We start from the raw sequence: 21,857 nt of genomic DNA on the forward strand, positions 1-21,857 counted from the left end.
GGTCTTTACTCGCACATTGAAGCACCATAAGTCATGTCCCATTGCAAAGGCCATCTTTAGGTGCTATGTTCCTGAGCAACATTATAGGGCATCCAGGTTTTAACTTGAGATTGAAAGGTGGTAAGCTAGAAGGGTCGAGGGAGTTCAGAAACTCGGTGGGATAGTGAGCCCCACTTGGATTATCAATATCATCTTTGATGATTTTATTTGAAGCCAAATACTCGAGCGCTTCATCAGGGAACAAATTTAGTGCAACCTCATTAATTGCACTCACATCATCATTACGGGCAGCAAGAATAGTATGATTGGTTAAGAAAGTTGGAGACGGTGTGTCCATAACATCCAATTGGGGATAGACATAGAAGATAAGTTATTGGATATTGGTACACTTGCGTATTCCATTCGGCAATTGTACGCATTCTTTGGGATTCGAACCAATCTAAATGAATCAAAGCAAAAAATGAATTCATTAGTTTCTAAAATAGTTCGTTTATATATGGAACTAATGGAGAAAAAACATTCTAGTTAGAAGGCATTAATAGCACACCTCCAACAAAAAATCGGCAAATTTGACATTCTCGGACTTCGCCATTTCAAGCCGTATGTTCTGTACCAAGTGCAAAACTTCTAAATAACTCAAAAGGAAAGAGCGCCGTAGTGATGCACCAACAAATTGCTCTCTCTGGTCCAATGGTATAATAGGTAGTGTTTGTCGAAAATTACCACCAAGAACTGTAGTGATACCACCAAATATCTTCTTGTTTCCGCAAATATCTTGAAGTGTTCTATCCACAGCCTCAACACAGTATCTATGTTGCATGGGCACCTCATCCCAAATAATTAGTTTTGTTTCTTTAAATAGGTCAGCAAGGTCGGAATGTTTAGCGAAGCTGCAAAAAGTGGTATCCATCACATCAATTGGAATCTTAAATGTAGAATGAGCAGTGCGTCTACCAGACAATAACAAAGATGCAATTCCCGATGATGCCACCATGATGACAATAAGACCCATGCTACGGCAGGCCTTTGCAATTGTATTATACAAAAAAGTTTTCCCTGTACCAGCTGCTCCATTCAAAAAGAAAAGTTTTCCCTTGTCACCAAATACTGAATCAGTCACAACAGTATAAACATGAAGTTGTTCGTCATTAAGACGACTCACATCAACTGCAACCTCTTCTCCTATGCCTTCATGCTGAAGTTGGCGTTGCTCCCAAATGAGCCTATTGCCAACAATTTTGCTCCAATCCTCTTTTGGCTTTGGCATGGGCGGGAAATTTTCCAATGTCTTCCTAGATTCTAAAAGGATTTGTTCCACCAGATATAAGCCATAATATGTTATTTGCTCATCAGTTGGATCTGGGATGTTGTGCTTTGTTCGAAGCCAGTGTCCAAGATCATCACATATACTCAATGCAAATTTGCTCCAAAGTAGATCTGGTCGTAACGGATGACACTCCAAAAGAATTACACAAAATAACCTCCGCAGTTGATATCCAGTTTTCATTATCGCTGCCTCTTCTAAGCATTGTATCCACTCATCATCAGCTTCCAACAGCCCGCGGGCAATACATGCTTCTTTATATGTGTTGTACACGGTATCACCAACTTTATAAAGATATGCAAAGGAGGTAGGCCCTTTTACAACAGTAAGTAGCAAGCGTAGATAAAACCTCTCCCCGACATTACGGCTTGCAAAATACATCCTACCAATGGAAGGTCCCTGAGTCCTAGGAGTCCACTCTTGAGAGTCTTTGTGGAAAACATAGTGTCGTGAAAATTCTTGATAGGTATATGCTCGTGCATCTGGATCTTCAGCACAATGCTTAAAGAAAGCTGTCAGTGTTGAAGTTTGGTCTCTGGCTCGGGCAAGAATTGCATCCATGGGCTCTTTGCTATTGAAAACAACCCTATGCATACCTTCCAAATGAAGCGCCAATCGTTGGACACTTGGAAACTCTTTATGCATTGGATTCTAAAATAGATGCCATGCAACTTCTGTTGGTCCAATGTACCTTGCATCGATATATTGCTGAATCTTATCATTTGTTCCTACCGCCACCACTGTTGCTTTGTCATAGCCTTTGTAGATGTACTTGTTAATATATTTAACAGCCTGACACGATGCACAAACTTCAACATTGATATGGCAGTCAAACATTTCAGACAGATATGCATTGTAGGGAACAACATCTCCATTATCAACTTTAACCATTTTATTCTTCCTCTTCACAAAATATTTCTTGCTAGTGTCACGCCTTCGGTAAACGGAGTAGCCTTTTTTATCCATAATTGCTTCCTCCACAAACTCTTTTGGATAGCCTTTAGTGCATCGACCATTTTCCATACATGAAGCACTCGGATCTCGATCACCACAGGGGCCATGAACCATGCACTTCTTCACTGTTTCAAACAATGCAGGGTGGGTGTCGGGGTCTAGGAATTCAGCACATACAAATTTATCCACTTGCTCACTATTTTGGATCTTGTCATCATGCGCAAGAAATAAAAGGCAATGCATGTGTGGAAGATCGCGCTTATGAAATTCAATGGTATAGACATATGCAACCACCCGACTGAAGATATCATTCTTTAAGATTTCTTTCATAATTGCTTTTTGTTTCAGCTCGAATACATGTACAACTATTTTAGGTTGAAGTGTCGATGTTTGGTGTTCCTTGAGCGCATCTTTAATTTCCTGCCAATTAGGGTCTGCACTCACCGTAAGAAAAATATCTGGGTGCTTATAGTGCCGGGTGATAGCCATTGAATCATGAAAAATCTCGTACATGTGCCTTGGACTTCCAACATGCGAGGAAGGAAAAATGAACCGTTGGCCAATTTGATCAGGACTTAATCCCTCAAGTGCAACATATGTCAAGCACTTGTACACATCCGAACGGATAGTGTCTTGATTTAATCTAATGTATCGCAGCCGGTTCTGTTCATATGCAGCCCAAGCATCAACCAAAAATTAATGCAACAATTTATACCCTAACAAGATGGATGAGTACTCTGTAGGTCGTTCAAACAAACGGTAGGCGTAATACAATAATTGAGTGAGTCTTGCATTGCTTGGAGCATTTCTCTTGACGTCCCACAACTTCAAATCAGGTTACCAACCCAAATCCCCATAAGGAAACAGAAGAACATAATGCAAGGCAAATAAGCGGGATGACATTCGCTTATCTATTCCAACTCGTGCCCTCCTCTCAAACGAAGTACAATATCACGCATGACATCAACCTTACTCCCATCTCCAGGCAATATCACTGCAATCTCATCAATTGTCGGAAGATTGTTCCTTCGTCTATCCGAATGCGGATCATAGTGTAGATGGACCGGAACATTGTTATTCTCAGAAGCATTTTCAGTTAAAACCTCAAATGCTTGCTTATAGATATCACAAAACTTGTGGGTTTGCAGAAGAGTTTCTTGTACAATTTTCAACACTTCCCTTGACAAATTTGGGTTGCGATTGTGGCGGTGATCCAAAGCAGCTAGGGGGATCATAAATATAAAGTTGTGAAAACTTAGGTTCCATCCCCGGATCAGGCAACAATGAACCGATTTGGTGCCGCAACTCCCCATGAATAGTGAATGAGGTAGGACCACCTCCATGTAACACACGATTGTTAAATTTGCAACCAAGACTGGTAAAGGCATTACACACGTTGTATTGCCGAATCTGTTCACGGAATAATCTTGCACGTTTATTAAATCTTTTGAATAAAGATTTAAGTGCCGTAGGCAGTGGAGAAAGAAGCGGTAACTTAACTTTTCCTTGTAAACAACAAGTTCCAAATAAAGGTTGGTTGCGCCTTGATTTCGATAACTGTTCATCTTTCCAATGAAGGGCCGAACAAAATGGACAAAGAACATCCATCTTTCCCAGAAAGTGACGGCGATTTGGAACTGGAAGCGCATGGCCTCTATGAGGATTAAAAATTTCTTCTTCACTTTCGTCAAATCCAGTCATATCATGATCACTGCAAAATAAACCTATGATATATCACGCTTTACGGTATGTTGAAACTTAACATAAGAGTGAGAATTTAAGCACTTGACTTACATAGTGTTATCCTCACAACTTTGCATTGTTACATCTTTTGTGACTGGAGGTTGGTTTTCTTTGTGAGAGATGTCATACATTGATGAAGAGGACCCAACTTCGTACGTTGATCTCGTCTTCTTAAAGGAATCTGCTATGTAATCAGACATAACATCTTTTTCTCTTTGTCTCCGATTTTTTTATGTTATAGTCATTTAATCGTGATCTAGAGGCACTTGCATTTCCTTTTCTCTTCGAATACGTTATGTAACAGATATCCGATTAGGAGGTGCAATAGATCTTTGACTGGGAGGCACAACAGATAACATATTGGGAACCGCAATAGAACTTCGATTAGGAGGCACAACAGATAGCCTAGTGGGAACTGCATTGGATCTTCGATTATGAGGCACAACAGATAGCCTAGTGGGAACTGTAGTAAATTTTCGATTAGGAGGCACAACAGATAGCCTATTAGGAGCTGCAATAGATCTTCGATGAGGTACAACAGATGGAAAATGAGTAGATCTTTGATTATGAAGCACAACAGATGGAGAAGGAGTAGATCTTCGATTAGGAGGCACATATTCCAGATTAAGGGGCGTAACATATCTTCGATGGGGAGGCACATATATCGGATTGGGAGGCGTAATAGGATGTCGTGCTATGGAATTGACTGTGTGTATTAACGATTAGGAGGCACATATTCCAGATTAAGGGGCGTAGTTATAAGGTTTTTTATTTGAATTAAAATCAATGGGATTAGGGTGGATAAAGATTGGTGTTTGATGGTGGCTGATCGGTGGAGGTTTTGTGCTGTTGGAAGAGATGAAGGTGATGAGGATACCGTGCTCCCCACAACAAGTTAGAAAGGTGCATCCGGTTTTATCTGATCTGGATCGGGTTAAAAGTTAGTTGGGTTGGGCCGGTTTGAGTGTTATAAAGTTTGGACTGGTTTGATTTGTTATCAGTGGGCTTTAGTTAACTTGTGGGCTTAGGCCTTTATTTTGGTGCATGCGCTACTTACGTGGAGACTGAGTTGCAATGTGTACACATTATGTATGCCAAATTATCAAATACGTATACATATTTCACAATATACATAGACGGTACTCATTTTAGCAATATTTCAAATCTACGATACCCTATTTTGCAAAAAAAATAATACAATACTCATAATGTAAAATCCACTATGGTTCAGTACCCATATCAATAATTTTTTCACTTTTATATTGGTTATATAATTAAAATTTTAATTTTAGCAATAAAAATGTATAACCCAAGAAAGAACCGAAACCCGAATCGAAAAAATAGAAAAAATAACCCGAAAAAATGTATAGGTCCGAGTTTTCTAAATATAAGAAAAAATAACCGAAAGAACAGAACCCGGTAGGAACCACTAAAATAGAACTAGGACCCATAAACACCCCTAAACATAGGGCTGTTAAAAAAATGGGAAACCGAAAAACCAAACCGAGTTGAACTATGTGAAATTAACGATTTTTGGCTTTCTTGGTTCGATTACCAGTTCTCAAAACAGAAAATTAGTCTAGAAGAGTTAGTTATAAATATTTAGTAGTCCTAATACTCCTCTTAAACTTTTTTAGAATTTGAAACCCCAATTTGACCACAATATGGAACTGACACCTATTACCCAATTTGACCATGAAAAGACGAAAATATCCTCACTTGTAAACCAGCAAAACAGACTAACTACCCAGTAGTGGGGAAATTCTTTTTTGATTTTCACACAAAAAAAGAAACTGAATCAAAAATTTACCAAAATTCTCAGTTTGTGAGAGATCAAAACCGACTAACTACCCAGTAGTTCCTTAAATTCTCGAGAAAATTAAGTTTGTGAGAGATCAAAAATGAAGAAGACGTCAATTGCGAATCGTGATCAAAGGTATGTAATAAATTTGTTTCCAATTTTAACAAATATTAATATTTTCATATATAGAAATTTATTAATAGTGAATTCAACATATAGCAATTAGCATCTTCCATTAATTTCTCATTTATTTCCAAAATCAGAATTTATATTTTCGAAAACATTTTCAAAAAACGTAGATGTTTCACTCACTTTCCTTATAAAACTTTTATTTGATTGGTTAGCAGTAACTGTCATTGTGAAAAAAAAAATGAACTGAATTGTTTACAAGCATTACTTACATTGTAATTAGTAAATAAAGGTTTCAATTTGTTTTAGGAATGCGTATGCCAACTTTTTGAAATGTGAAATCTCTGGCAACATTTAAAAATGTAAAATCACTTCATTGGTCATACATTTCAAAATGCAAATTCATTTTGTATTTCATTTTAGCAGTGCATATGGGGAAAACTCTGACTCAGATTTTGAAGATGATCCAAAACATAAAGTTCAGAAGGAGATTCCAAAACCAGTTGAAGAAGATACGGAAAGTAGCTCATTTGAGGAATATCGATGCAATCTCAAGGGACTATACGACTTAATCAATGGGATCCGGGACAAAATCAATGAGCACCACTTGTACTTATTTAGAGGTACACCTTTTGGGAGTTTCTTCATGTTGTTCTACGAAAAAAGATTCGATAGGGACTCTATCGTGACCAAAACAGCAAGCAGCATAATCTCTGTTATAGGAACATACTCTTATAAGGAAGATGCCTTCAGAATTGGTGATAAACTCTTGAAACTATCGGAGAAAGATATTGCATTAACGTTTGGGCTACCACTAAAAGGAAAAATGGTACAAGTTTTCCCAAGGAACACATACAAAGCGCCAAAGAGTGATTTCTATTTGAGGAATTTTGAGGGGGAAGGAGTCTTACAGAAATATGTTGTGGTGGATGCAATAAAGAACTCATTAATTAGACGCGATATGTACGCATTGGGAGATTTTGTAAAACTAGTTATAATGTACATGGCTGCAACCATCTTCTTCCCAAGTGCTGCAGGGACATTAGCAAGCTCATTTATCCAACACGTTGATGATTTTGATACCATTAAGGGCATCTGCTGGCCTTCTGTAATCCAGCATGATTTAATGAGCAGAATAAGAAGCCATTGCTCAAAGCCTACAAAGGTTACAGGATGTGTTTTGCAGCTTCTGGTAAGTAAATTTATATCACAATAATCTAGCTATAATACCTAGGTTACTTGTTAATTTGTTTATAATAATTTTTTCGCACTGTAGTATTGGGTGTGTGAGCACACATCAGTAATTCAGCCACTACAAATAGATGCAATCACCTATCCACGTGTTGCAAGATGGAACTTAACAAAAATGACTGAAGCAATATCCAAGGAGATGCTACTGAACTTGCCAAATAACAAGGTAAACAAATTTGTAATATAATATATATATTTGGCTTAGCTATGCTAGTATATTGATTAGTGATTGTAACCAAAATACAATTTTGTTTTTATACTGATTATACAAATATTTGCAGGTTTCAGAAAAATGTATACTTGCCTTAAATGACGAAGAGAAAAAACTGATTGGAGAGGCAACAATTGAAGACAATGAAGGTGGAGAGTTATATCGACTAAGGGTTGCGATTGGAAAACTGGAGTTTGAGAAGCATGTGCTGCTGGAACAACTCATATTGACACAAACAGAAAATATGGAGTTGAAAAAAAAATTAAATGAGTCAGAAAATGATTTAAGCATAAGAGAAGACATGGATAAAGTCCTTTTGGGTGATGATCTGGTAGAGAAAGAGAAAATAAGATTGTCTAAGAGAGCGACAAAGCGACAACACACAGACAATGTTTACTCTGGCTCGGAATCTAAAAAATCAATAACCGAGTATGGAAAAGGGAAAGGAATAATCGATGCTGATCATTATGAAACACCAGTACTAGATATATCAAAAGAAAATTTGAAAACCGTATGTAAAAGCCCGCTGTGGAGGTATCTGAATGGCGACCAAAAGTTAGTAGTTAAAACTTTCTTCAATCAAGCTATGAAAAGGTAATTTCCATCTGATTTTTTGGTTAATCTAAATCCCTTTGTTATATTTCTACTTTTGATTTTTTTTTTTTATCAAAATTTGATTTGGCAGCACAAGTGCATGGACAAGCGATGATCTAACCATTAAAGGATTCCTACTTGAAGATCTAATGTTTAATCGATTCATCAGTGACGAGGTAATATTTGTGAATGAATTTTAATATCTATTCTAAAAACTAATTTACATAACATCTAAATTAAAAATATTTGCACACGTTTATTAACATATTACTTTTTTGGTTTATAAGATAATTGATTGGTTCACCTCCTATTTGAGAGAAAATGGCACAAACAATGCAAAGAGCAAATTCTTTGGAGCAATGTGTAAGGTAAAGGTTCTCAAAAATCCCAAATGATATATTAACCGAGTTAATCATTTTCTTATATAGTAAATGTAATTTCTTTTTCAGACGTTCGTAGCTCAAGGGAACGAAAAATATGTGAAGATCATGCTAGAAGATGTTTTGGAAGAAGTTGATGATGACGTCGAATTCTGTTTCTTTCCGATGAACACACCGAAAACCATTAAGTCGAAAGAGGGCTACCATTAGACACTACTCAGACTGGATTGGGATACTTGGGAATGGCTCCTTTTCAATTCAATGAAGCCAAGAAGTGGATCAAACAAGTACATAAGAGATGCTGAAACAATGGTATGACTTTGATTTTATATGCATCACAAATACTTGCATTTCATAATATAAACACCAATATGAAGTGACAAACAAACTCTTTACACTGTTTCATTGGGCTTTCATTGCTAGTTTGAGGCACACTAGAAAAATGTTGTTATGCCTGTTGGTTTGACTTTAACTAGTACATTGTTGGTTTGGTTGGTTATTCCGAGTGTTTTGAGGAAATTTCTTAAGTATTCAATGCAAGGACCTGCTGCATTGAACAAGATATCTCAAGAACAAATTCCTTATGAAAAAATCTTTTGGAGTGCCATGGAAGATCCTGTTCGATATCTTGTGGCTTTCATGGCGTTCTCACAGATAGGCATGATGATTGCTCCAACCATTGTTGCATCTCAGTAAATTGGACAAACTTGGAGGGGAGCAATGATCATTGCATTTGTCTCATTTTTCCATCGGTGGAAAACAAACGTATTTAGCCGTGCTTTATCTACTCAGCGTATAGTAGCAGTTGATCGATAAAAGATGCTAGCTCTTGACAAACTCTCATCTGACGGATTTCTTTTTTGGTGTACTTTAAACCTATGTTGGTTCTGGCACCTTATGTATAAGGGGGCTTGCATTCTGCATATTTCATTTTTGTTGCCTTACCTACAGTGCTAACAATGACTTTGCATTTTAAATTGCATATAGTGTATCACAAATTAAACTTGTCGACACTAGACCCTAAGCCTAAACCCTAAACCTCTACACACTAAACCCTAACTCACTATAAATTAGACCCTAATAATAAACTTTAAACCCCAATAAACTAGACCCTAAGCTTGAACCCTAAAAACCTATAGACACTAAACCCTAATTGCATAAACCCTAAACCTCTAGACACTAAACCCTAAACCAACTCATTGCATTTCATAATAGTTGGTCGAAACTACTAAATAATAAAATGCATTTTGCGAAAAATGCATATCATTATGCATATACATTTTAAAATGCATTAGTATTTTAACGCTGGTGGTTTATATTTGTGCAATATGCATTTAAAAATGCAAAATAGGTGGTTATAATTGATTGTTAATAAACTTTTCTAAAAGAGGCTCCCTGACCCAATTTCCCAATTTCTTGATTGTTAATCTGCCTTTGTTATTCTCAGTGTTATCAGACCCAGCCCGGATACTGACCCGGCAAAGGGACTGGGTCATTGGGTCACCGGTTCAACCAGTGGGTCACTGGTTCAACCAGTGGGTTAGGCTATTATATTATATATATAATTTGTACATTTATTTCACAAGTTTACTAAGTGTCTGAGTGGTCTTGAGGGTCAACTCACTTCTAAATGCCCAAGGTTCGATCCCGTGTATGCAAAACTTTTGAATTAAAGTGATATTTTCCTATTAAATGTTGTTTATATCTACAATATTGTACACAAATTAGCAGCTAGCTTTGGTGTACCGGTTGAGTTACTATTTAGTTTTCTAGGCGCCCAAGGTTCGAGTCTTCATCAAACAAATTTAAATTTTCTTACTTCAGACACTATTAATGACCCGGCAATTCGGTCAAAACCGTCTGGGTTTAAGCGGTTTTCATAAAAACCGGACGAGTTAACCGGGTTACTATTGAGTCAATTACTTAACCGATCTACTATATGACCCAACCCGGTTTAGTGGCCGAGTCGCCGGTTCACCGGGTCAAACCACCGGGCCGGGCTGGGTCTGATAACACTGGTTATTCTTTCCTAGTCTAACTAAATGATTGAATTTACAGAGAAATAAAGTGATCGAGTTGGTTAACAAACATCATAGTAAAGAAGGCAAAAAACTGTGGCCTATTGATTCGCCGATTCAATGCCCATAGTCTCAATACTGTTAAAGTTTCTATAAATTATTGACTCATTATGAGGACTCTAATATCAATTATGATTTCAGGGTGGACTGTGCAATTTATGTATGCAAGTTCATGCAATGGTCGTATAAGAAAAAGAATGCCTTCTTATTCACATCAAGCAATTGTGGAGAAAAAATTCAAAAAGCTCGTGCAAAGTTGACATACAAGATCCTGTCTGACAAGAAAAGAAGTTGGAGCTTAAAGCCTGAATAAAATGCGGTGATTGGAAGGGAAGAATGAATCACTTGAAACTGAGTGTTTCGATTTTGGATTTCAAGTTTAGTTTATAATGTATGTGAACTTGAAATTTTGGAATTATTGTATATTGTTCCACTAAAAATTTGATTCCTACAACAATGTTTATGACAAACACACTTTGCTATTATACTAGGGAATCATTTTGATCTGCCGCGACTTTGTCATTGTTTATATAGGATTTGCTTCATTTTTTTGCAATCAGGTAATAATTACAAGGAGAAGAACATAATATCAAATGTTTGTTTTTTCAGTACGATGTCAAAACATCATTACTATAAATAGAATATGAAACTCTTTTGAAGCATTATGCTAATGGTTCTCTGTGTATGAGAGAGAACTAAATGTATCCATTTGGTTTAAGAGCTTGTATATTTGTATGTAAGCTTGGTTTTGGAGAAAGGAAAAAAGAGAAACTAATTCAAGTTAGTCTCCATGTTTTGTCTTTCTAAATGCACTAATCTATGCAGTCAAAAGCAGGGTCTATGCTCATAACAACTACCATATTTAGGTGGCAAACACTTCCCATTTCTTGCTACCGAGCATTGAGAACAGCTCCAGTTGCCTACCCCCTGCTTGTGCAACTGAAGGCAACTTATGTGGTTTCCTTTCTCACAAGTGTCGCAAACAAGTAAACGTTCAACACCATTTACAGAAACATTGCATATCTGTCAAGTTAAGGAATGGTTTGTGTAATCAGTTGAAGGAGGAGACCACCTATGATGCTCAGGAAGCCTTGGCTGCAAAAGCTTCTGAATGTTTCTAGCAATTTTAAAGTGGTTACCAACATTTGAAGAATCCCGCACAGAGTTCATGACTTGTGAGGGCTGCTATATTGCTTGTGTTGTTCCCACATGCAGACGTTGCCTTGACCTTATGATATGGAAGTTTTATTGTGAGGACAACTTCAGCAACTCCCAACTGAAGTTGTGGTGATCGAACAAGTTGGAAGTTTTCAAAGTTAGTAATCACCAGAAGAATTTGCTGCTATGCATGTCTTTACTTCACTATGAAAATTGCAAAAGGGAAGAAGGATTTCAGGAAGAAGAGGATGATAAAAAAAAAGAAAATATAGGCGAAAAGCCCATTATGTTTTAGAAACCTACTCCAAATGCGGACTAAAATTACAATATTTGCACTGCATTTTAAAATGCACTATGCAGGTATTGTTGCAAATAATTCGTAATTCAAAGTTAACATCGTCAAGAGTAACCAAAATTTGACAACTCTCGCAATTTTCTTAAGGTATATGAACATAAACAAGAAACAAATAATAAATTGATATAACAAATCCCATATTGAAAGAAATAGAACAAATAATACATAAATGTTAATAAATTAACTAAGATATTTCTACAGGACAAGTAGCACGATTATGATAAACCTTTTGATTGCACCTACTGCACTTGCGAAGCTTCCTAATTTTCACACCCTTACTCTCTATTTTTTGTTCCTTCTACGACCTGGAGTTCTCCTAGTTTCAGGGGGCAAAATATGAGCACATTTATTCACCTCTAGCGGCTTCTCGTAATCAGGAACCGGCTCAATGGCATGTGAGTACGACTCACGAAATGCATTCACTAAAAAATATGAATCACAGAACTTATAAACATCTTCACCAATCCGCAAAATGCATTGTAAAGCATGCGCACAAGGAAACCCTTGAATAAGCCAACGTCTACAACTGCACCTAAAACAACTCAAATCAACACAGTGAGACCGCTCAGAGTGAACTTCAAACACAAAATCAGATGATTTTGACTTTCCATGTCCGACCTACAGTAATGTTCTGAGCCAACAACTTCTCCATTTTAGGACACAGCTTAGAACTCCATCCCCTACATTTTTTCCCGACATTTTTTAGACATCATATCCATAATCTTAATCTGAATTTTATCAACCATTGATGTAACCGGCATGTATCGTTCAAAGAACTATCCAAGAATTGAAACATTGGCAATATTGAACACATCTCCGTACCTTATTCAAAAAGAAAATTTTACCAATAAATAATTAAATTAGATAATTAAAAAATAAGAAACAAAATCAAATAGTAGAATATTAAAATGTATCCAAATAGCAATACTTAATTGATTAAGTAGTATAAAAACAAATTACTATAATAGATATAAGTACCTATTTCCTGGAAAATATGCATTAGCCCAATTCTCAAAAGGAACATCATCATTCAAATAATTATAAACTCCACTGCTAACAAGTCTCAAAACCTCCATCGCTTTCACAAATTCATCATGAGTTGCAGCATAAGCACAATCTGTAAACAACTTCTCAATGTAGGAACGCCTTGTATCCATGCTTGAGACTTTTGATACTACATTTTTCTTTAGATGCCAAAGGCAGAAACTATGGTATGAGTCAGGAAAAACCTTTGGGATATATGTAACCAACCCATGATGCCTATCAAAAAAAAAATGTAATTCTCCTTTGAGGTGAAACAACCTTCTTCAAATTCTCTAAAAACCACTCCCAATTTGCGTCATCCTCTGAAACTACTATTGCAAAGGCCAATGGAAATATCCCTAAGTTAAGAATTGGAATACTTAGAAGCAATCATTTAAGTAAAAAAAAAAAAAAAAAAAAAAATGATGCTCAAATATTAAAGCAAAATTACATACTATTTAACTAAAACATCTATAAAATGAATTTTGAACATACCTTGATCAGTATTTTTCGATGTTGCCGATAACAAACAACCCTTGTATTTTGCTTTCAAAAAAGTGTCATCCAAGCAGACCATAGGACGGCAATAATTAAACCCATGAATACATGCCTCAAATGATATAAAAAGTCTCACAAACTGGCATGTATTCTTGTCCAACTCCAACTGAATATGACTACCAGGGTTGGTTCTCTGTAAAGCATCAGTATACCATTCCAACAGTGTATAAGAAAAAGCATCATCTCCATATACCTCCTTCATAGCCAATTCTTTACCTGTGTACGCATAATAATAAGTCAAATCCAATCCATAATCTCTTTTGAATTCTTTTATTATGTCTTTGGGTTTCAACAGCGGGTTGTCCTTCACTTGATCAAGAACAACACTCTTCACAAGTTGACTCGTCATCCTAGGATTCAAGGAATCCTTAAAACCAGCACCACATGTATGATTAGGTTCCATTTTAGTAATTTCAAATAATTGGGTAATCTTAAACCTCGCAGTTGCACGAATTCTCCAAGGACACCCCATCTCCATATAGTTACCACAAACTGCCGTCACTAAATAAGGGTTATTCTTTTTCAGCTTGTAAACAAATCCATTCTCATTGCAATATTTCAATAAAATATTCCTAAATTCAACCGCACCACCAGAAAACCTTTGTCCAACCCCAGTAATCAATGTTGCCCACAAACTAGATTTCAAAGGCTTGCATACTTCCGGAGTTGGTGCAAATAACATGCTACAATTCTCAACCTCATCACAAATCAAATTTTGAATTGAGTCATCCAAACCAACAAAAATCTTAAAGGAGGAAATTCCTTTTGCACAAAGAAATAAAGCTAATGATTGTAACTCAATCAATTATCAATTGAAGACTTTTTCTCATCTTGAATAAAATAAAGCTTACAAGCCAATGGGGTAACATCTCTCCATTTATCATATATGTTTGCTTTTAGTGCTTAAGCGTAGAATCCAACCCAATACGATAGCAAGTGTATCATGAGATATGATATCACAAAGAAAAAACATGATCATCCTTTTGAATTGTATGTGTATCAGTATTTTCCATTTCAACTGCAGAAAAAAAAAACGTTATTATTATGTTTGTATGAAATATGAGTGAATTAACAATTCAAAACAATTCCATTTTAACACAATATGCACATATATGAAATATGAGTGAAATAACAATATGATGCATTTTAAAATGAGAAAAGAGTCTGACCTTATTAATATCGTAGTTTGACAGAATTTATGAACACTGAGATTGTGGAAAAAAAAATTAGAAATAAAAAGAATGAATTTAAGTGAAGAATATGAATTAAACAAACTGTGAAGTAGTTTTTTTTTCTTTTTGTTTCTATCAAAAACAGTTAAAGGGGTAAAAGAGAAGACGTAAAAGTTTGAAAAATAAAGTTTCGGTGGTGGTCTCGAAAGTCGTAACCCCAATTTGAAAACATTTTAAAAATAACGACTTTTAGTAATGCAAAAAGTCCAATAAGGTATTAAAACCCAAAAATAATATTTCCAGGTCTTTAAAACTAATATTATTTTTAAAGCAGCTCTGTAGCCCAATTTCTTGTAAAAGGCAAAACAGACTGGTTAGGTTTGTTTTTCGGTTTGAGAATTCGGTTAACCGAACCGAACTGGAGTGCTATATATATATATATATATATATATATATATATATATAAATTTTTTTTTTTATCACTATATATATATATTTTGGCTAAATAGTTAATGTTATTGAGCACTTAAATACTTGATTCTTGTGATTAGCATTATAACTTGTCAACATGCTTAAATTGGCATCAATACTATATATTCAATATATTTATTAAAATTCACTTGGCTGGTGATCCATATATGTCCATATTATAATAGAATGCCCAAATGGCAAGTCCCAAACCGACAACCAAATCGAATGCAGTTCGGTTTTATCTTGGTTTTTGTTCAAGTTCAGTTCGGTTTCATTTAGACTTTTAGAAAATCGATTATATCGGTTCGATCTACGATTTCTATAATACCCGGTAAAAACCAGACCAAGAACAGCCCTACCTAAATGTAATGTTTCTTCTAGCTGATTACATAATGCCGCGTCGTTGCATGTTTTCTAAAGTTAAATTTTTTTAGTATTTTAGTATTTATTTAGGACGGGCATTTTTTTTTTGGTAAATTTAGGAATATGTTGTTGGTGGCTTGGTGCATCTGGCATGTTAAAATGAACTGACTAGTTTTTCTTTCGAGTTTTCAAGATCCGATTTACCCAGGAGAAGAAATTTCAGAGACTATAACACTCGTTCTAAATTGGACGTCTGACTGATCAACAACTTTCTTCTTCAGGGGTTTAAAGTTATCACACATAGTATCTCGATAAACTCATGAAAGGACCAAACAGAGAGTGTAGAATAATTTCTAGCTTGTAGAAATATTCAAATACATCGTCTTTTCTTTTTGAGTTTAAAATTCAAATACATTGCATCAACAGCCTAATTAAACGTGAAATTGGCTTGAGCCCATTTATGTGTATCCGGAGCCAAAAAATAGGCTTCAGGATAGTCTTTGTGAGCATCTCATCTGATTGTACACTAGTCCTTGTTCAATTCTTCGAATTTGGAAGTACGACTTAACTAGTTATCTGTAGTTACATTCTGCACAGTATAGTACTACTTATTTGACCTGGATACCTTTTGGCCAGTTTTTGTATGGAAGAAATGTGCTGTTATCCATCCAGATCACCAGAAAAAAAATTATTTGGAATCTATGTGTGAATTGTGATGTGTCCGTGTGTGTGATGTGTGGTACCAACAAAAGACTGTTTTGTCTATAGCTTGTACCATTTTCTATCTAATAAAAACGCTTGGTGTGGAGCCTATAAAGCCCATCCGACGGCTATGTGACAGTTTACAATGTTAATTTGAAAGAGTATGGATCATTGTTGATTTGGTGAACAATGGTTGCTTTGTGGACTGGGCTTTTATCATTCGGCTGGTTGGATTTTTTGCTTAATTTGAAACAGTGTCATGGGCACGGATTATATACTAGTCTATATAACAAAGAATTGGTGGTGTCCAACCAACCACCCCAATCCCTAATCTTTGAATCTTTTGGCTTTTGTTTATGACGTGGAGCATCCAAGAGTGCTAATGGTCTTAATGGGAAGTGTGCTAATAGTGGTTAACAAGTGTGGCTGGTTTTTTTTGGAACTAAATTTGGTTGCAATTTGGATGGGCTTCTACTGGGCTTTCATAGAACTGGGCTTCAATTGCAATTTTTTTAAAATCACAGCTATATGGATTGGGCTTTTGTCAGGGGAGGAGTGCCATACGGCATGGGCAAAATCTAATAGTACAAAATATCGGAATATAGATATTTATCAATACTCAATTTCTTGATATGTATCGTTGATATATCATTCTCTTTAGAAATATCTTATATTGTTTCACATACAAATATCGTAGATATATCCAAAATATCAATAAATATTGTAGATATTATATATATTTCTTATTATATCACAATATATCTTTTGTATTTATTTGAAATATAATAATAAATGCTAAATAAAATTGTCAACCTACACAAAATATCCCCAAAATATCACAATATATCTCAAAATACCACCAAATATTATCGATATTTGCAGTCTAATATATCTCTACACATATTGCGATATTTTTGTATCCATTACTGAAATCTCAATAGATATCGCGATATTTTGTACTATGGTTTGTACACTCATTAGCTTGCTTCAATATGCTCAGTGCCTTAAGTATGCATTTTTACATTCGCCTGAAATAGAAAAATGAAGAAAGACTGCTTGCTTTTTGATAAATAAGAAAACTTTTAATTTCACTGCAAAAAATGGAATAGTAGTTCGTTCCATACATCCGGCACACCTGGCAAGCACCAATGTATACAGTCGGAGTAACTTGACGGGTTGGACAACTGCTGCGAGCTCAAGGTCTCCCAAAACTTCCGGTAGACTGAAGGATGTCCATCTTTCCGATATTCAGAGAGCTGAGTGATGTTGAGAACATAAACCTTGGAGCTCACTCCGGATAGCACCTTCTCCACCATTCGCATTGTTGGTAAGTCCGATCCACTTCCCCAGTAACCGTACCTTTTAATAGGGGTCTTCTCGTGATAGCAGTTTCCTTCAGTTCCTGGTTCCCATTCACGGCTCCTGCAGATAAAAGGTCAACTTCTAAAGTTTTCTTCTTACACTCCTACTTCTCAGTGGAAAGCCTAGACTTCACTTAAATGGGAATATTCGAAAAAGAAAAATGCAAGAAAAAGAGGGCTTAGAGTTCAGGCTAAATGTATTAATTGTTATGTAGATCGATTAAACCCAAAGGCAAAGTGCCCATAATTAGTAATAGTATACCAAATGGAATAATAATAGAGGAAGAGGCTTCCCAGAAGTCTCAACCGTCGTGCCAACAGCAATGACACAAAGCCTAGAGCACACCTTGTATATTGTTATTGATCACTACTGACATTAACCCAACTGAAGACTATTAACAGTCTACAATGTCTAGCCAATCCAAGGACTGGCCTCCATTACACCCTCAAATCTTGACTGAAACATTTGTTGAGCAACTCTAAATTGATGACAGTACAATAAGTTCCTATTGTCGATTAAATAGAAACCTTGGCCTCATAGTGAAACAAAGAACTCCTAATATCAGTTGAAAACAATTTGAAGGACAATTCCTACTCGCCCTGATTTGAATGCAAGAAAGAAATTTTAATCTATATCCTTTTCATTTCGGTCAAAAACAAAATACGCAGATGTGTCTTCCACTGCCACTATTTGAAAATACAAACGCCGAAGTTTCCATTTTATCAGAAAACTGTTAAGACAGGAGATTATGGTCTGGAACTGCCTAACTTTGGGAGGAGGTATCAGACTCTATTGAGTTTTGACATTCAAGTGCAGTGGTGCACAGTGACAGCAGTTAATCTAGTAGTGTAAGTGTTCTGATGCCACAAAGGCTCTCACAGTGCACTTCAACTGTGTTAATTACCACTAAAGGAATAGTTGTATAGCATCTAATTTATAAACAACCACTAAATATTTTCTCCAATAGTACAAGAAAAGAAGCTCTGCAGTAGAAATAAAAATGAAAATAAAATAAAATGATAAATAACATACCAGAGATGAGTAGGGGACATGGTAACAAAGAAGACACGTTTCTTTACGGGATCAACTTTGGAGGCCACCCAATTTGCCCAAGATTCCATTGCCAACTCCATGGCTCCAATCCCATCTAGCTCTTCACAAATCCCATTTTCTTCTTTAGTCCATCTGCAACATGTATACATGGATTTTACATTATATTTAGGCTACCGCTATTTCATTTGAGTAAACAACATATCAGGGTAAAAAATCCACTCACAGCAGCTTGATAGGGCCTTGTCTCCACCACAAATATGTGTTGAATATTAGTATGTCAGCATTCTCCCACTGGGATGCATGCCTGCCTACTGAATCCGGGCGTATTATACGATCATCCAATCTGTGGTTTACTGGATCATCGGAATTTGACTCAACAAGGAGCGGCGCCCAGTAGAATTCAACAGTAGCATTGTATTCCTATATCACATACATTCAGATACACATTCGAATCAAATGGCTGTTTATGATGTATCTCATTGAAAAGGGGTATTTTTCATTCTCAGTACAGATGACTGATAATTACTATTGAGCACCAGCTACATTATAATTTCCAGAGATTAAGACGAAGAACAACAAAAAAAATCCCTACCTCTGCCCTAAAAATGGTAAGTGCGGCATTAGGCGACATGGATCTCTTGTCAGCCGGAATTACAGACTGTAACAAACAGACCATGGATATCCACTGACCCCTGTTAAGTGAATCTCCCACAAACATTAGCCTCTTGCCTCTCAATTTTTCCCACATCTCAGTTGCATTCCACCTAAAAGACACAAAAAAATATTTGACCTGTCAAACCATAGCACATATAAGGTAGGAAATCTTGCATGAGACCGAAAGACACGAGCAAAAAGGGCGGAAGCAGTTCTACAGTGTAAGTGATACCTCTTCAGATTGCAGTCATTAGGTTGCCATCTCCAGTTCCAGTAGCCTAAATCTGTCCTCCCATGCTTCCGGCATGCTAACTGATCAGACATATATGGGCAATCCGATTCATTGTAGAGTGGATATGAAGTGTTGTCAAATATCCATTCCCCAGAAAACATGTCACACTTCTCCGAAATACCACTCCTCAGTTGATTATCTGGTGAAATACCTTTCTGACCACCATACATTCTAGTGGAAGTGCATGTAGTGAATCTATCCAAACTGGCTAGAAAAATCAAAGAAACAAAGGAAAAAAAAAACATCAGTCTGTAACAACCCCTTGGTCCTACAAAAATCAAATTAAGCTCAAAAAAGATAGGCTGATACACAAAAAAATACTTACTCAGGTGGTGTGGGGATGTATTCTATACCTGACCATTCATTTACAATATAGAAACTATTTTCAGGTAGCATCCCTACACAAGATAGGCCCATACACAAAAAAAGTACTTACTCAGTCCAAGTTTTGCCTATGTAATCACTCAAATGAAAACTCAAAACACTTTTTTCTTTAATGTTGCTTCCAAAACAAGTTTGGAAGCCATTTCGAAGTCTTATTGGTCTGACAGGTGATATACTTGATACTGATGCTCAATAGTACGGTACAAGGTCTTTAGGCACTGCAGAAACAACTCGGATTATTCAGAGGTGAGTGGAGCTATAGCGTGTGCTGTTGTGCATGCCATATGGGGGGAGAGAAACAGGAGAAGACTTGAGAATGTAACCAGATCTTCCCAAGTAGTGGTAACAAAATTACTGCAGGAATTCGAGCTTTACTTCCAGAAAAGCTTGCAGAAGTCTTTGACAACTATGAACTGATAAGCTTAATTAGCAACTAAACTGGGGCTAAACCTAACTTTCAATACAAAGGCAGAAAACTGGTGTAAGTGGAGTAAGCCATGCCCTGGTCATACTGTACTTCAGATGGTTCTGTTAGTGAGCATATACGTGGACTGGGTGGTCTACTAAGGAGTGAAGGAGAGGTCCATCTGGCCTACATACTGTAGTAATTCCAAAAGCAAGTCAGTTCTCTTCCTATAACTTAAAGCTACAGAATCAGCTGACTTGGGAGCAGGCAGACTGGGTGTTAAAAGGCTTGCAGTCAGTTCTATGAGGGCAGTAAACATTTTGAATTGTCCTGAGTCAACACCTTTGGCACTGCTCCAACATTGTAGCTGCTATCAACAGCCAGAAATGATTATTTTATTTCACTACATTCATGCACACATTCAGAGAAGGAAATCAAGCTGCCAATTACTTATCTAGGTGTTCTACGCATGTAGATTATGGTATTTTGTTTTATTTTTCCCCAACTTGAGCTTAAGTTGCAAACTATTTTGGATAGGGATAAATAGGAGTCTTTGCCTACTACAAATTTTCAAGCATTTTGTTTTAACATTTGTTGTTACATAAGTTAGTTAACGCTCTCTCATTAGGGATTTGAATTCAGTTTGGTCATGTGCAATCTGAAATCCTGCATATAGCTAGCATTGCGAAAAATGTAACAATTATAATAGCCATTAATCTTAAAGAGGTTAACTTTAATTAAAACTTAGCAAAACCAAACAGATTAAACTGTCCAACTAATCTAGTTGCAGTAAAACCAGTAAACAACTAAACTGAATATAAGTACAACTACTTATATGCTATAGAGTCAATGGACCAACTAACCTGGAATTCTCTTTGGCTTGTTATTACTGGAAATGTTTGGAGAAACATATTGTTGAGTAATGGAAACTTGTTTATGTTCATGGATTTGTTGAATGTAGTGTTCATTATATAGAATTGAAAGTAGAATGAAAAGAGAGAAGACAAGTGCAAGAAGTGGGTAATGACTTGGTTTCCTTCTGCCCCATCTCTGCATCATCAGATTTTGAGTAGAGAGCTCAAAAATTGGATTTGATTTTTCAGACAAAAGGCATACGTAGTGACAGACTCACAGTTGACTGTGTTTTTGTACATCAAGAGTTTTGATGTCTTTGTGTTATTGAAATGCCACGTTGTGTTTTCCAGCTGTTATTTGGCCCACTAGTAGTTTGAATCATATTAATCTCTCCTTTATGATCCATCTAATTATGGACCCCAAAAATTGTACTTCCTATATCTTTCTTACTTCCATAAACTAATAAGATTACGTGGAGTCTAGTATTCTATTACTGAAATGCTAAACAGCCCCCAAATTTTAGAATCGGCTCTTCATTTTACATTTTACATTTTACATTTTACATTTTAGAATCACCTTTTTTA

General features: G+C 36.2%; 5 protein-coding genes across 8 annotated transcripts; 1 reads left to right on the forward strand and 4 right to left on the reverse strand.

Annotated features, from left to right (window-relative positions):
- Window positions 1–535: 535 nt before the first annotated feature.
- LOC147483512 (uncharacterized) lies at window positions 536–1,885 on the reverse strand. Its single transcript, XM_086579580.1, has one exon. It carries the CDS (start codon window positions 1,883–1,885, stop codon window positions 536–538), a length of 1,350 nt encoding a protein of 449 aa, XP_086435706.1.
- Window positions 1,886–1,975: 90 nt separating this feature from the next.
- On the reverse strand, window positions 1,976–2,767 carry LOC147483513 (uncharacterized). Its single transcript, XM_086579581.1, has one exon. The coding sequence runs from the start codon at window positions 2,765–2,767 to the stop codon at window positions 1,976–1,978; it is 792 nt and encodes a 263-aa protein (XP_086435707.1).
- Window positions 2,768–5,795: 3,028 nt separating this feature from the next.
- On the forward strand, window positions 5,796–8,597 carry LOC147483514 (uncharacterized). Its single transcript, XM_086579582.1, has 7 exons — window positions 5,796–5,957; window positions 6,378–7,143; window positions 7,228–7,368; window positions 7,484–8,007; window positions 8,099–8,183; window positions 8,295–8,375; window positions 8,457–8,597. Exons 1-7 carry the CDS (start codon window positions 5,923–5,925, stop codon window positions 8,595–8,597), a joined length of 1,773 nt encoding a protein of 590 aa, XP_086435708.1. The 5' UTR covers window positions 5,796–5,922.
- Window positions 8,598–12,260: 3,663 nt separating this feature from the next.
- Window positions 12,261–14,241, reverse strand: LOC147483515 (uncharacterized). Its single transcript, XM_086579583.1, has 4 exons — window positions 13,497–14,241; window positions 13,281–13,360; window positions 12,957–13,162; window positions 12,261–12,510 (listed from the first exon to the last, which is right to left on the reverse strand). The coding sequence occupies exons 1-4, from the start codon at window positions 14,239–14,241 to the stop codon at window positions 12,261–12,263; spliced, it is 1,281 nt and encodes a 426-aa protein (XP_086435709.1).
- Window positions 14,242–17,092: 2,851 nt separating this feature from the next.
- Window positions 17,093–21,549, reverse strand: TBL35 (TRICHOME BIREFRINGENCE-LIKE 35). 4 transcript variants are annotated; one of them, XM_086580373.1, is made up of 7 exons: window positions 21,282–21,549; window positions 19,954–20,026; window positions 19,569–19,832; window positions 19,275–19,446; window positions 18,906–19,102; window positions 18,662–18,814; window positions 17,093–17,689 (listed from the first exon to the last, which is right to left on the reverse strand). In XM_086580373.1, the coding sequence occupies exons 1-7, from the start codon at window positions 21,475–21,477 to the stop codon at window positions 17,356–17,358; spliced, it is 1,389 nt and encodes a 462-aa protein (XP_086436499.1). In that variant the 5' UTR covers window positions 21,478–21,549; the 3' UTR covers window positions 17,093–17,355. The 4 variants fall into 4 exon arrangements, with proteins under 4 accessions (XP_086436499.1, XP_086436500.1, XP_086436502.1 ...); XM_086580374.1 differs by lacking the exon at window positions 19,954–20,026 and having other exon boundaries at window positions 19,569–19,836; window positions 21,282–21,547; XM_086580376.1 differs by lacking the exon at window positions 19,954–20,026 and having other exon boundaries at window positions 21,282–21,536.
- Window positions 21,550–21,857: the final 308 nt, after the last annotated feature.

This window comes from Coptis chinensis, chromosome 8, assembly GCF_015680905.1.
Source record: "Coptis chinensis isolate HL-2020 chromosome 8, ASM1568090v1, whole genome shotgun sequence".
NCBI classification, from domain to species: Eukaryota; Viridiplantae; Streptophyta; class Magnoliopsida; order Ranunculales; family Ranunculaceae; genus Coptis; species Coptis chinensis.